General features: G+C 45.8%; 1 protein-coding gene across 2 annotated transcripts in view; it reads right to left on the reverse strand.

Moving 5' to 3' along the window:
* Positions 1 to 9923: 9923 nt before the first annotated feature.
* Positions 9924 to 15734, reverse strand: part of LOC119179470 (putative ATP-dependent RNA helicase DDX5) — a 34314-nt gene continuing 28503 nt past the window's right edge. For both annotated transcript variants that reach the window (XM_037430547.2, XM_037430548.2), the window contains exon 13: positions 9924 to 14044. In XM_037430547.2, coding sequence (XP_037286444.2) covers positions 13470 to 14044 — 575 coding nt within the window. In that variant the 3' untranslated portion in view covers positions 9924 to 13469. The remainder of the gene's footprint in view (positions 14045 to 15734) is intronic.

A 15734-nucleotide genomic window follows, 5' to 3' on the forward strand; every position in this document is an offset into this window, starting at 1 on the left:
GAGGCTAGGTCATAAGGTGGGTTGGCGACTTGCAGGACGCGCAGTAGTTTTTTGGGGGGCATGCGGGCCCTTCGGGGTGCAGGATAACTAGTAACGAGGAAAACAACTAGGGAGACTCTTTGACAGGTAGTATGGACAGATACGATTCCAAAGTGGCACCAGTATCTAAGATAAGTAGAGTCCGGGGCAGAAATAGACGTAGCCACGAGCGCCGAGCCAATTCAGACATAGGATATATTAACATGCAGGATGGTAGGAACAGGCTGAAGTGCACGAGTGTTGAAGATTGGGCGAGTTGGTTCGTCGTACTTGAACTTGTATAGCGCATTACGGGGAAGAAGAAACGGCCGAGCAGACCGACACAAGAGGACAGAGCGCTAACCTGCTAGGAGCGCTTTAACATCGGGTGGAAGGATCTTGACTCGAATGCAGTACGCAAAAGAACGCGCACGACACACGGCGAGCGCAACAAGGTCACCAATGAAAGATGCATTTGCGGAAGAAGGTAGGAAGGAGCCCGATGTACAAGAAATGAATTCCACGAGTGTTGAAGATTGGGCGAGTTGGTTCGTCGTACTTGAACTTGTATAGCGCATTACGGGGAAGAAGAAACGGCCGAGCAGACGACACAAGAGACATAGCGCTCTGTCCTCTTGTGTCGGTCTGCTCGGCCGTTTCTTCTTCCCCGTAATGCGCTATACAAGTTCAAGGCTGAAGTGGGAAGAGATAGAAGAACAGCTAAGGGAGGAGGGGCCGATGGTATACGGTTTTGTAGAAACACATCTCAGGGACACAGAACAACCTCCTAACAATGCAGACTATGTGTGGAAATATTGTAATAAAACAGAAGGCAGCAGAAAGGGGGGTGGTATTGGGGCAAAAGACTGTAAAGTGTTCAAGATGTGGGGTGGGCATGAAAACGGACCCAAGTGCAGAAGAAAATGAACAGGAGGCTGACGCGAAGTGTAGGCAATGTGAGGTTGAGGAAAAAAATGGAGAAAACGTGAACTGCTGATGAGAATCACCGAGCTGGAGACTGCGTTGGCGGCAGAGGCAAGAAAAAATGAGGGCAATGGGAGAAAGGCTGAAGTCCGCCGAGGAAGCGCTAGCCAAGGGGAACAAAGGAGCGGCCGACGGAGAAAACCATAGGGCACCGGCAACCAGAACAGCGGAGAAGAAAGAGCAAGCAAGTTTGGAAAAAACAGGTTCAGCCGGTTCAATTGTCGCAAGGCCCAGCTTCAGCGAAGTAGTGGTGGGACTGGGAGGGGACAAAGCAGCCGGCGTCACAGGTGCAAGTAACCCCCACGTGCAGGACGCTCCAGCTGAAAAGTCACAGCATGTGATAATCGCCGGGGACTCGAATTGAAATTGATGCACAGAAGCCATCAAAGAGAGGGTAAGAGGTGACAAGAGGGTTGCAGTAGGGGCGTTCGCAGGACGCAAACTGAAAGCAGTCATGAGGCAAGTGAAGGCAAAACTCAAAACTACAGCTGATAGACGAAACCTCGTGATAATTTCAGGTGGTTTAAACGATGTCTTAAATGAAGATACAGCAGGACTAGCAACCACACTCACGAAAGGCGTCGATGACATGCGCGCCACTTCTCCTCAGGTACAGGTAGTGATATGCACGATACCGGAGGTACCAGTGCGTGATAGCAACCTGCAAAGAGTGGTTGTCAAAGCAGACCAAGAGATATGGCGGATGAGTCAAGAGAAAGGCTTTGAGGTGGTGGAAATGAACAGCGAGGTGCATAGGTGGGGCGGTTTTCAACGAGACAGAATTCACTTCGATGTGCGGCTAGGTCATGAGGTGGGTTAGTGACTTGCAGGACGTGCAGTAGCTTTTTTGGGGGGCAAGCGGGCCCTTCGGGGTGCAGGATAGCTAGTAACGAGGAAAACAACCAGGGAGACTCTTTGACAGGTGGTATGGACAGATGCGATTCCAAAGTGGCGCCAGTATCTAAGATAGGTAGAGTCCGGGGCAGAAATAGACGTAGCCACGAGGCTCGGGCCAATTCAGAAGTAAGGTATATTAACATGCAGGGTGGCAGGAATCGGCTGAAGTGGGAAGAGGTAGAATAACAGCTAAGGGAAGAGAGGCCGATGGTATATGGTTTTGTAGGAACACATCTTAATAAGGACATGGAACAACCTTCTAACACTCAGGACTACACGTGGGAATAGAAGAGAAGGCAGCAGAAAGGGGGGTCGTATTGCGGCATTCATTCATATAAGTACAGACTGGCAAAGGGTCAAGCAGGAGTGCAAGGAACATTTATGGCTAAAAGAAAAAGTGGCAGGGCAAATGACACTCCTGTGTTTTGTATACTTGTGGACAGGGGAAAATGCCGGAGAGGAAAATAAAAAAATGAGGCAGTGCATAGAAAATGACATTGACGAACTAAAAGAAGAGTGCTAGGTAATTATATGAGAAGATATGAATGTGCACATAGAAGATATGGATGGATATACTGACCCAGCAGGCAGAACGCTAATGGATATGTATGAAAAGCATGATTTAATCATTTGCAACAGCACAGAGAAATGTGAAGGGCAGATAACATGGGAGGTGGGAAGGCTGCAGTCGATGATAGATTACGCAATAATGTCACATAAGATGTATTATGGGCTAAGGGTGGTGAACATAGATGAATATGGGTCCAGAAGCTTAGGTAGTGATCACAAACGTATCAAGTTGACTATTGGAAGAAAAATGAAATTGGAAAGGTGGGATTACGAGCAACGACACGGTAATATTTATTCAGAAAGGCAAATAGAAATAGCAACTAAAGAGATTGAGAAAATAATCACAGAAGATACTAAAACAGAGTGGATGTACACAAATCTAACTCGATTGTTTGAGTTGGAGCTTGCTAAGGTACGAGTCGAATCAACTGGGAAAAGCAGACACAAACCCAAGAGCTGGTGGGATCAGGAAGTTAAGAGGGCCATAGTAAGACGTTGGGAAGCCTCCAGGGAACACAGGTATGCTAAATGGAGGGGTGAACCGGAAGATGATGTCAAAAGAAAATGAGATAACTTTTTGAGGTGCAGAAGGGAAGCGTCTGATTTGATCAGTGACAAGATTAGAAGAAAGGGGGTCTAATGGATGGTGGAAGTAAACAAACAGGATAGAAAGGCAGCTGCAAAGCTTTGGAACCATCTCAATTCTCTGAGGTTTAAGACAAGTATATAACAGAGGTTTATAACTACAGTTCAAGGGGTCAGACTAGAGGGGGATGAGGCAATGGAATACATATATAAAAACAACGATGACAGAAAAATTTAAACACCAAGAAACACTGCATGCACCGTACCAGATGAGGATGGACCAATTAGCTCAGTGGCTCCACTGGGACAACGAGAGTGGGAAATAGCAGAGAAAAGGGTTCCTAATAGCACATAAACAGGCCCTGGCGACATCCCAATTATGCTAATGAAGAAGCTAGGAGCAAACTCTAAGCAAACAATAAGAAAGGCAGTGAGCAAAACAATGATGGTTGGTGAAGCTCCCAATGGGTGGAAACTAAGCTTGATGAGCATGATCTATGAAGGAAAGGGAGATAACGCCGATACAAACAACTACGGTCCTAGAACAGTGACATCAGTACTAGTTTACAGGCTGGTAATGCAGAGAGTAAAGACTACAGACATGGGTGGAGAATGAGGGAGTGCTGGGAAAACTACAGAATGGGTCCCGTTAACGAAGGAGGTTGGAGGACAATCTGTTTTCATTGATGCAGCGTATTAAAATAGCGGAAAAAGAACACAGGCTTCTGTGGTTGGATTTTCTAGATATTAAGGGAGCTTACGATAGTGTGATTCAAGAAGACTTGTGGGAAGTAGTGGACACACTAGATGTAAAAGATGGAATAACTAATCTTCTAAAGGATATCTATAAAAGTAACAAGGTAGTTATTAAATGGGAACAACAGGTATCTGGACCTATAGAGATACGATGTGGGCTTCGACAGGGATGTTCTTTGTCACCTTTGTTATTCATGCTGTATCTCCAAAGACTAGAAGCAAAATTAGAGGGGAATCGAGCTGGATTCAGCCTCCCTTTTGCCAAGCAAGAAAAACCCATCGAACAGTCATTACCAGCATTGATGTATGCAGATGATTTAGTATTAATAGCTGACAACAAGGAAGATCTGCAGGGATTGATAGACATCTGTGGTAATGAGGGAGATAGGTTAAATTTGAAGTTCTGTAGGGAAAAATTTGCAATCATGATTTTCAATGATAACAAAGGCAGTGAGCATAAGATACAGGAAGTCACGCTAGAAATAGTGGATAAATACGAATATTTGGGCGTATGAATAAATAACTACAATAGGTATAGCATTGTGAGAGGGATTTTGAAAGGTGTCACGGTTCCGGGTTGGACGTTCGGTAATGCGGTCTTGTGCATGAAATCAGAAGTTCAAGCAAGACTGGAAATTAAACAACGTGGCATAGATAGACTTGCTTTGGAAGCACACGGGAATACCCCAAATCAGGGGGTACAGGGTGACATGGGATGGACATTGTTTGAGTGCAGGGAAGCTAGCAGCAAGATAGAATTTGAGGAGCGATTGAGAAAAAATGAGGGAGGAGCATTGGGCTAGGAAGGTTTTCAGCTACTTGTACATGAAGAATGTTGATACTAAATGGAGGAAGCAAACTCGAAAACAGTCAAGCAAGTATTTAGACAACAGCAGAATACCAAGCGAAAAGGAAACATCGATTAAGAAGAAGGTGAAGGAAACAGAGAGGGACGTGTGGAAGATGGAAATGATTACAAAATCATCACTGGAGACCTACCGAAGTTTTAAGCAGGAAATTGCAAGGGAAAAGACCTACGATAATTCTCGAGGTAGTTCTCTGCTCTGCGAGGCTAGCATGGGAGTATTGCGGACCAAGACGTACCGAGCAAAATACGAAGGCACAGACATGTTATGTAGTGCTTGTCGAGAGGAGGAGGAAACGGCTGAACATTTGATAATGTTCTGTAAAGGGCTTCACCCTATAATCGAAGATAATGGCGCGGAATTTTTCAAAGCCTTGGAGTTTAGGCACAGTGAAGTCAAAATAGAGGGTAGAAATAACCAGGAGGAGGCTAACTGATTGGTGGTTACAATCGAGGCGCGAGTGAAATTCAATTTTTAAACACACAGTGATAGTACCTAACTTTATGGCTACATGGCGTGAGCCACCACCCAATCCAAAGGGCAGAACTGGATACATCTATCCATTCGTGACTTTCAAATTTTGATTGACGTCGTCCCCGCTCGCGCTGCTCGCAACTGTTTAGCATGATTGCAGAACTATTTTTGGCTTTCATTGCATTGTTATTTTTCATAAAATGGCTTGATTTAACGTTGTTTTGATCACTAATGGCACTGGTCATCATATTGAAATAAAATGAACAGATACATTTTAAAAAGTGTTTTTTTTTTCAAGGATCAAGGTGGTGGGGAGGTCCATTATGCGAGTGGGTTCATTACGCGAGTAAATATGGCAGCTGCCTCACAGTACTGAAGAATTTGCTTCCTGGAACTCTTATTCTTATCAACGTTAACATGCAAGCATGTAAAGTTTTGACTTTTTGTTTGGCATTAGAGAATGTTTAGCACTGCTTCGTGGTTCAGATTTTTTAGCACGTTCAGAACTTGCTTGTGGTCGAAACACACAACCGCACAAGTCATATTGCATTGTTGAGTTTTGACGCTGAAATATATTTGCGAATTTGCTGTTCAACGACTGCTCATTTAAAAATAACATTACTCCTCAGCCACTCCATTTCTACTTGGGATCTTAGTAGTAAGGTTCCTTCCTCTCTGAATACTAATTAGAAAAGCTTCACGAAAGAGTGCTGAGTTCAAGTACTGGCAACTCACTCACACCTGCCTAGTAAAAGCATATCCAGTGGGAGATTGCCTTTCTTGAAATTCTCTGGCTACCCCCTACCGCCAGACATGAATACATACCAAATGTACTCTCCCCCCCCCCCCCCCATTGAGCGTCTGAACTTACAAAGTGGTTGCGTTTGGCATAACATTTCAATGTAATATTGAGAGACAGTTATGGCAACAGTATTTTTTCTTGCATTGAAGCTACATAGCAACACATCTTTAACCAAACACACACATTTTATATCAAAGCTTCTGGCCTCAAGTAGGTGGGAACTTCTTTTGGCACGATGGGTGCAGAAAATTCTGGACAGACCACAAAGGCAGTGCAGTCTTACACAATGACATCACAAGTACATCGCGTGACTGTATGAAGTGATCTCGTGAAGGTATGTTTGACTCCAGTTGGAGGGAACATGTCATGGCTTCATACTTGTGCCAAAATGTGGACAGATCCCAAAGGATGTGCAGCTTTATGTGACCATGTCATCTCGTGACATCATGCTAGGCTCTAGTACGAATTGGGTTGTGGCATCATGCTCACAGAAAATGTGCACATATCCCAAAAGCAGTGTGTAGCTTTACGGGAAGACATACCACAGGTACATGACGTAATGACCGTGTCGTTTTGTAAAGGTAAGCGAGGCTTTTTTGATGGGAATTCGTTATCAAGCTTGCTAGAAAATATGGACAGATCTTGATGTGATGTAATCTCGTGACATGTTAGCCTCAAATTGTAGGCAATTTCTATAGCAACGTGCCCAAGAAAAAAACGCAGATAGATTTCAAATGCAGTGTAGCGTCACGTTATATCATCACAAGTGACATCATGCAACTGAGATGTCATCTTGTGAATTCATGAGAGGCTCAATGCTCCGTTTACTACATCAGTTACAATGCTACGGAAGCTAGCGAGACTATTTGCAGTAGATGTGCTTGCACTAAGACATGGCTAAATGATTTTACCACTTTTTTTGTTTTCAGTAATTACAAAAATGCTTTGTGCCTAAGAAATAAACAAACCCGATTATTTATATGGTTTTTGATAAGTCATTCTGAACCATTTGGCAGTTGTGGGGTCCACGACTAATTCCTGTAGCACACAGCTACAGCCAACTGCAGAGACCAGGTTTAAGACAACAAAATATAAGCGCGAGACATGCGGCTGACCAGACTTCTTCCATGGCTTCCACAGCTACACCCGACGTGTGAAACAAAATATACTCCATGGGTATATTATTTTGGAGCTGATGCTCGAATAAAAGTGCGCACAGATTCTGAAGGCAGTGCTGCCTTAGGTGAGGACACGGTCAAATACAATGTCAACACTTGGTCACACAAGTTTTAGTACCATCTGCTGGTCATGCTGCATTTTTGTCTCAAGGGCTATTAGATGTCACATCAATAATGAACGTTATTTCTCAGCAGTTGCAATTCTCAACAGTTTTGCCAAATGTCCCATCTTCACGGGGCCGAAATGGCGAGTCAGTTTATTTGGGTGCACCAATCCCGTTTTGAATTTCATCTGCAGCGATCTGCAGTGCCTTTGTCAACTCAAGTTATCTGGCAGGTCTACTACAGTGAAGCCTTAAGTGCGTAACACTGTCACGCAGTGACACCCATTTATTGAGCTCTCACTGCTCCACTTACCAAAGTATCAATGATGCCAGTGATAGATATAAGCATTTTGGGTTTCCCCAGAAGGAGAAGGATCCTGCTAAGGGTATTCGCAAATTCGGTGTGTGACACTGGCTCCACTTTCTGCCGCACTTTCTTGACTTCCTGCTTATTACAGCTGTTCATGTGTGTCTGCAGTGACTTCCCTCAGGTTGCTGTAAGATAAGCATGTGTGGTTTCCCCAGCATGAGTAGGATTTTGTTAGGGGGACCTCCAAACTAGGTGTGTGACACATGGTCTACTTTCTGCTGTGTTTTCGTGCCCTCTATAGTGCTCTGCATTTAGAAACACAGTGCCCTTCCAAGTGCGTGTAATGAGGGGAGTCTAGAGAAGCTAATGGGCCTATTGGGGAAGCCTACCGGCGTCGTGGCGCTGAGCATGCATTTGGCGCCACTCGTTTGATCGTCGGTAGCATTGGCTGTATCGCGCCGTGCACACTTGTTCCTCGTGCTGCCACTGCTTCTCTTTGGTGCGTACGACAGGCATCCGACCCTTCACATGTCCCAAGGGCAACTGAACGTGTCGGCGATCTCTTCAACGATGTTGTCCTGATACAACAGACAAATGCAATTAGTTGACGAGATAGGTAGGAGTAAGAGAATATCGTCTTATTAAAAATGGCTACAACAAACACATAGTAGTGTGCACGTGGCTTCCAGTGTGTGTTTGGTCATGTGAAGGATCAAAACCCAAGGTCCTGTGAAAAATGCGGCGGAATGCTTTTTTCCATCACAAATTGTGTTGCCGGCTATCTCGAAGGCCATGGTCTGAATTAGAGTTACTGCACAGATGCACAACTCTGCTACAGTAAGGTCGTAGAGTTCTGCATCTATTTTACACATGCTGCTAGCAACCGTCCACTGCGGAGAAGCCGATATGCAGAACTCCCAGCCGCAAACCCGAACCAGTTTCACAAGAGGACTCCCTTTGCACCGCCATTATTCCTAAATGGGTGACCGGCCAAAAATCTATTGTCGAGGCAGTCGGCCTTTGTACTCCTGCACTCCAATGGCAGTCCTGAAAGGTGTTTCTACTTTCATTGCCAGTCATTGGCACACCAGGCATGTCATTCAGGACACGCTTACACATGTCACCTGCAAAAACAGTGTGCAGCTTTGCCGCATAGTTGTGGTTGCTAGATAGACCTATGCGCTACTTTGCTTTCATAGGGTGCTTCAAAGGCAATGCTGCGTCTTTCGAGAGCAGGACAAACATCCTATTGGGTCAAAATCATGGCATGGCCGGCACCTCTTTTTAACATGATGTGCAAACATGACTGGCACGCAAGTGATTCTGCAAATATAACAAGCTTAAATTAATACAAACTGCAACCTTGGATATCTCCAAGCTGACTGCCACAGTACACGTATGTGTGTCCGAAACAAAGTGTTGGACGTGTTGCCACCCTAAATCTTGTCTACACAAGTAATTTTAAATGCAAATGCATTTCTTAGTCGGGCTATGTCAGGCGTTTCTTGGGATCTGTCCACTGCCCTTTCCCATGGCAAAAGCTGCGGGCGCGCCCACCCCTAGCAACCGGAGCCCCCACCATGTCACGCTTCGGCGTCAGTAGCTGTTGACAACCGCTGCAAGCACATGCGCTTATCCTCGCTCCCACCTCGTTGACTTGAACCCGACTTTCCACCGCATCAATGCAGTGTGCATGCAACGCATTTGTGTTGATAAGACACTGGCATTATGGCCGTCAGGTACAATGACAGGTGCAGTGCTTCGTCGCTCTTTCTCTTGCCCTCCGCTCGTACCTCACTCTCGACGGCTCGCTGGCTGGGCACCTCTCACGAACATCCGGAAATGTGCTCTCAAAACGCCGCTGTGAAACACCAACACCAAGTCGAGAACGCTGCTTGTTTTGTTCACTTCGTAGTATTTTTCAACCGTGCACGCTAGCTACTAGCGCTGGAAACACGTACCACATTTCTCGCAACAGAAAAATGCCACGTGCGGCAAATTGCGCTATTGGCTGCACGGTGTAAGGAAAAAAAAAAACATTCTTCTTAACGCTGGGTTCTCGAGTGTGAAACGCCGTAATGGATGCTACGCAATGCATTCACATTTCTTCATGATTTTCTTCGGTGAGGTGGGGGCATTTTTTTTCATTTGATTTCAACAGCCTGAACGTAACCGCAGAACGAAATGCTATTGCTTCGTTGTTAAAGCTAGAAAACAATCAGAACATTATTACAGTCACGGTTTCAAGTGTCACCTCTTCGTTACAAAAAAAAATTACTGTAATTTACTATGACTGGAACAAAGTCTTTACGACAACAAGCTGCGACAGAACTCTTGTCAAGAGCACCATACACAATACAATAGACAGACAGACAAAAATTACAATAAGAACAGGATTTATTTTTTGTGCCAATTTCACTGGTTATACAAAAGGCTTACAAAGGGAGCAGTCTGCATGGTGGAAAAGATAAACAAATGTTGACAGCTTTAGAAGTGGCTCGCATAAATTGACAAATACTTAAATTCCAAACACCTACAGGTGTCACACTACAATTATATGTACCACATTTTACTATTCTCATAGTGGCGCAAAAAAACATGCATGCAGCAGACCTTGAATGACTAAATATACAAAGGTAATAGGTGACGAAATGTTGCTTGACAAAGCTAGTGGCAATGACATGACTTGTTAAATCAGTGCAGTTGTTATTAAAATTGATGGACATTATTTTTCAACTGCCAGCACATGAGAAATGTAGGCATCAAATGGCACCGGCGGGGGGTATAAAATTTTTAAACTGCTATTCTCATCACAGGCGAGGTAAGCAAACAAACAAAAACATTGCAGCTTCTAAAAAACCAGGGCAAGACAATGCTGATGTTCCAAGCTTGAAAAAAAAAAAAAAAGATTGATCACTGTGCAAATGTAAAAAAAAAATTGACGGCAGATCCACGAGGTGGATGATAATGAGATTGGGCGAAGCTCCTGGAAGTAATACGGCGAAATTTTCTTCCGTTAATTCGCCTCGCGATATGCGCGCTTCCTCGCCGCTTCCCATTGTTGAACGTTTTCAAGATCTGCTTCGCGACGTTGACATGCTGCCTCGGCCTCTCGTTCCCGTACGGAAGAATCTTGCCGACGCTGACTTGCCGCAACAGCTTCTTGTTCACGTGCGGCGGGATCTTGCTGACGCTGCCTTGCTGATGTGGCTTTTTGTTCCCGTACAGCAGGATCTTGGCAGCGACGTCGCGCAGGTTCCCGGTGCGCTTTTGCCTCGCATGCTCTCACTTCAGGGTCCCCTCTACGAGCGCGCACCGCCGCTGCCCTGCGCGCCCGCCTTTCGGCATCCTTATCCATACGAGCGCACACCGACGGCAACGAGCATCGGCAACTACAAACCTGTATCGATATGTTTTTGATTATAAAACCATTGCTTTAGAAAACACCTGGCGTCTTTCGTTAAGCAGCTGGCGTCTTTTTTTTTTTTTTTTTTTTGCTTTAGAAACATCTGCCGTCTTTTCATTTTGCTTTTAGAAAACATCTGGCGTCTTTCGTTGTACAGGGAATGAGAGACAGCAGAAGTCTGCTTTTAACACTTCTACTTCTACTAACGTTTCCTACTGGAACATGCCAATGGCTGATAATGGGGAATGAGAGACATAAGAATTCGGCTTTTAGTTGACGCTGCGAAATTTTTTTGTTGTTCAACAACGCACAGGAGAAATCTCCCACTGGCACCACCTTGGATGTCAAAGCGTAAGACTGGCTACACACTACGACTACGAGGGACGAACGGGTGCCGCTATAAGGAGCTTTGCCCTTTTAAAAAAAAAAAAAAAACTATGGACCATTTCTCCGAAAAGAACCCTGATGAGATGCGAAGCAGCAGTGGTGCGCACGGCATTGACCCAGTTGAAACGGACGTCGACGCGGGTGCTGGAAGAACGGTTTAAAGCGAAACTTGGTGTAGCGCTTATTCAAGTAAACGTTTGTTTAAAACGCAAAAACACTGGAGGTAGGATACCTTGACGCTTGCAGTCTGCTTCCTTGTTACCCGCGCGCCGTCTGTATTCTTGAACATGATCAGTGTTCTTGACTCACACCTCGTCAGTTTTGCTGCTCTTCCACTGCTGACACTTGCATTCGGCTTCCTTGGCTCATGCCTCATCAGTGTTGACGTCTCTGTTCGCGAAAGCCATTGGCTTCGCTAATCTTCACAATGCCGGCGACAGCCGGGAAAGGAACGCACATACTAGTGGGAAGCATGCCGCGACAGCACCTCACCCATCGGCGTGATCGTGCAGCATGCACGCTGTCAACATTGCCGGCGCCAGAAGATTCTCGAGGCGTGCGCACCCGCCAGCTCCTGGCTTCTTCTAGCCGCCAGATAGAGATAGGTGGCGAAAGTGAGATGATGCCCTTGTGAGGATGGGCTTGAGTGTTGTGTGCGGTGGAGAGGGTGAAGCGAGGAAGAGCCGACATGCGGCAAGGGAAAGAGACAGAAAGAGACATCACCGCGCACTGTTAGGAGGGCATGAACTCCTTAACACCGCTCCAACAGCTGCAGTGAGGAGAGTGGTGTGGACGGACGGACAGCGTTACACAGGCTGATCAAAAAGCTGCTTCGCATATATAAAAAAAACACATAGCTCTAACAACTGGGCAAGTAGAACAAAAGTTCATTAATAGACACAAATATTTTTTTTGAACGATAAACCAGTGGCATAGCTGTGCAGAAACCTTCCGTATATTCTGTTGTTACTGAAAGACAGCCACTGACCACAAATCTGTGCAAATTATGCTGGATGAACGTAGTGTTGCAAACAAGACAATTGCTTGAAACGACGCTAGAGCGAGTTTCCCGCAAAGTCGAGATGCTTGAGACGTGCAACACTGAATCAGTCACAAAGGCCAAGTGTGCACACCTTGTAGATGTGCCAACTCTAACCACGATTTCATCTGCAGCAAGCGATATTGCCAACGCAGTGGCGCATGAAGAGGTGTGCAGAATACAAAAAGCATAACGACATGACAACCAAGAAACGAGCAAAATGATCAAAAGACTTCAGTGTTTGCAGGTGTTACCTTCAAAACAGCTATGTCACCTGCTTCATTAAAATAAGTGAATGCAAAGATGAGAACCTGCAAGACAGTAGACAACATTTCTTCATCGCACCAGCACACGATGATGCAGACACAAGATCTCAAAGGGTCGTGCTTGAAAATTAGGTTTGGTCATTCGGAAACAAGAAAGTGGCAACACGAGTGTGCTGTGCACCAACACTAGCTGACAGCTGCGACCATGCACACTGATAGCCGCCCTTCTACCGTTATCTTCTCTTTTTTTTTTTTTTTTTTTCGAGGAACTTTGCCAGTGGTGAAATAGAGGCTTGCGATTTTGGCTCGGCACCCATTTACGGCTACCTGCTTAGCCACTTCGGCACGCAGCGGAAGTGTGTGCTTGAATTTTGGATGAAAAAGAAAGTAAGCTCCCTTATGGCGTAACTATCACTCGTTTCAAGAGTGACAGAGTAGTGGTCTTGCTCCTGCTCGCAGCTACGCCCACATCTCCTACAAAGGGCTGAGGGACATCAAACACAACTGCCAGTTCTGTCCAGCGATTATGACAGGACTGCCGGGAGAAAGCATTTCCTATCGCCACGTCACAACTGCTTTTTCTGGTGGTTCTTGCGGTGGGGGGAGGGTCTTAAATAAAACAGAGTTCAGTTGCCTCGTCCTCATCAGGGTGCACTGAACGCAACAAATCGACGCCACCGCAGCTGTCCCTAATGTTGCATGTAGATCTAAAAACCATGAGGTAAAAATAAAAACAGCCACCGCAACTGTCCCTAATGTTGCATGTAGGTCTAAAAACCATGAGGTAAAAATAAAAACATAGTCCAGCTCGCAGAACAAGATTTTTTCTACCACGCGCCATTTGTGACGCCTGGTGGTGGCGGGGGTGGTGGTGGAGGTCCCAGCAGGCTGTGAGGAACTTGCTGCCCACCAGACTGCTGCTGCCCCCCGCCAGACTGCTGTTGCTGCTGCATGGGTGGCATCATGTACGACTGGCCATTGGACATGTTCATAACGGGCATCATGTGGCCCATCATGGGCGTCATGGGAGCCATGTGCCCCATGGAATTCATTCCCATCATTGATCCGCTTCCGCCACCACTGCCCATACCAGACGACTGGTTTGAGTTGCCGTGGTGGCTGTTGTGGGAGGACGAGTTCTGGTGCGAAGACTGGTGCGAGTTCTGGTGTGAGTTTTGGTGTGACTGCTGGTGGGACTGGTGGGACGACTGGTTTGAGTTTGAAATGCCATAGCCGTAGTTGCTGTTCGGCAGGTCTGAGTTGTTGGATGTGGAGTAGTCGTTGTTGCCCGGGTTGTAGGCGTTGGCCCCGGTGGCATAGCGACGCCCTCCGTGGCGGTTGTCATCGTCGTAGTCATTTCTACGCCCGCCGCCACCGCCCGATGTGCGCCAGCGGTTGCGACCTGCAACGAAATTAAGAATGCAAGTGTCATTTATAAGGTATGTTGGAAAATCTGAATGTTGCAGCAAGTATTATATTTTTATTTATTTTTTTACTATTGCGCACTAAAATTAACCTACTTAGACCAAACAACATTGCCATTGATACTGCCGTCCCATAAAAAATTCACTCCTGGTGGTGCAGGTATAGCAGGTGAATATACGCTGCTGTGGACCTTATAAAAAATAAAGAATCGTGGCTTATCCCCATAGAGTTTCTCACAATCATACCCAAAGAAAAATGTGGCACAGGCGAGCTACTGGATGCAAGGGAAGGATAGTATACCTGAGCTTCGAACTTGACTCGGATTTGTATATCTCTAAGACACTCTCTAAGAGATATCTCTAAGCGTAAGAAGTAACCAACGGCGCTAAACCTGGCAGGCAGACGACAAAGTGAGCGCTCTTTCTGCCGCGTTTAAGCCGTCTGTTTATTTCCTTCGCCGTTTGGTTGTGCCGTCAAAGTAAGTGGACTTTTATTTTATAATATAATATGCGTGAATGAGATCCGCTGATAAACGTTTTGTTCTAGAGAAGCTTTATTTCGGCAGTCGTACTCGTTTTTGGGCCAAAACCTCGCTCAACACAAGCTTACACAAGCCTCGCAGACACATATCCCGTTATTCCCAGCGCTCCAATGTCACCCCTTAAGAAATTTGCATAGCCGGTGGCGCCACAATTCCCTCAAGGTATTTGTGAGAAACTTTATGCTGATCCCCCTATATGGGAATCGGTATAGCCCGAAAGTGAAACATGTCCTGATAGAGGTAGTTGTGTGTTTATTGTGCATTGTTCCTGCAATAGCAACAAATTACAAAGTCACGTTAGAAACGGCAAGCAGCTCGAAACTTGCAGCGCACGCCTCAAGCACAAAGCACGCACGAAATTAGCATACACGGGGCAAGCGCAGACTAACAACTGTCACAGCTTGACACTTGAAGTGCACTGTTCGCGTGAAACGAGCGCCCAAGTATACACAGGACAAGTGCGAACAACTGTCACAATTCTGACACTTGAAGTGCACTGTTCGCGTGAAACGAGCGCCCAAGTATACACAGGACAAGTGCGAACAACTGTCACAATTCTTCCTGTACGTCAGCAGTGCGCTTTTATCGTAAATGCGGCCGTGACTTTGTCCTCTGCCGAATTACAAGCCTGATAAGCGCGCGCGCTGCAGCATTACAAGTCTGAATAGCGCATGCATGATGGCGCCCCCTTAAGGTCATCGGCAGCATGCTTCGTGGAGGCGACGACGACTTATAGGGCGCCCTTAACGTGAGGCCGTTGCGCCATCTCGCCACTGGTAACAAAACACGTTGTTTCGAAACGCTTGAGGGCTGCCAAATGGTCTATTGTGTGTATATATATATAGCTTGCCTTTAGCACTCCAGACAACCTACATTTTGTAACGTAGTGGTTAGTGCCGCACGCTGGGAATTGAGAGATTGTTGGTTCGATGTCGCTAGACAGATGCTTGCTTTTGTTTAGTTTTTTTCATTGCAATCTTTTAGTACATTTTTTTCAACGTCACTTCCGTGAGGGAAGCACGTTCGCAGATTCATGGTGGACCACGGCATATAACATTTTCGTGTTAAAATGACAACATAAATTGGTACGTTCGTGCAGTTGGTATGAATTATTTTGTTGAATCGG

The sequence above is a fragment of the Rhipicephalus microplus genome, chromosome 7 (genome assembly GCF_043290135.1).
Source record: "Rhipicephalus microplus isolate Deutch F79 chromosome 7, USDA_Rmic, whole genome shotgun sequence".
In the NCBI taxonomy this organism is placed as follows: domain Eukaryota; kingdom Metazoa; phylum Arthropoda; class Arachnida; order Ixodida; family Ixodidae; genus Rhipicephalus; species Rhipicephalus microplus.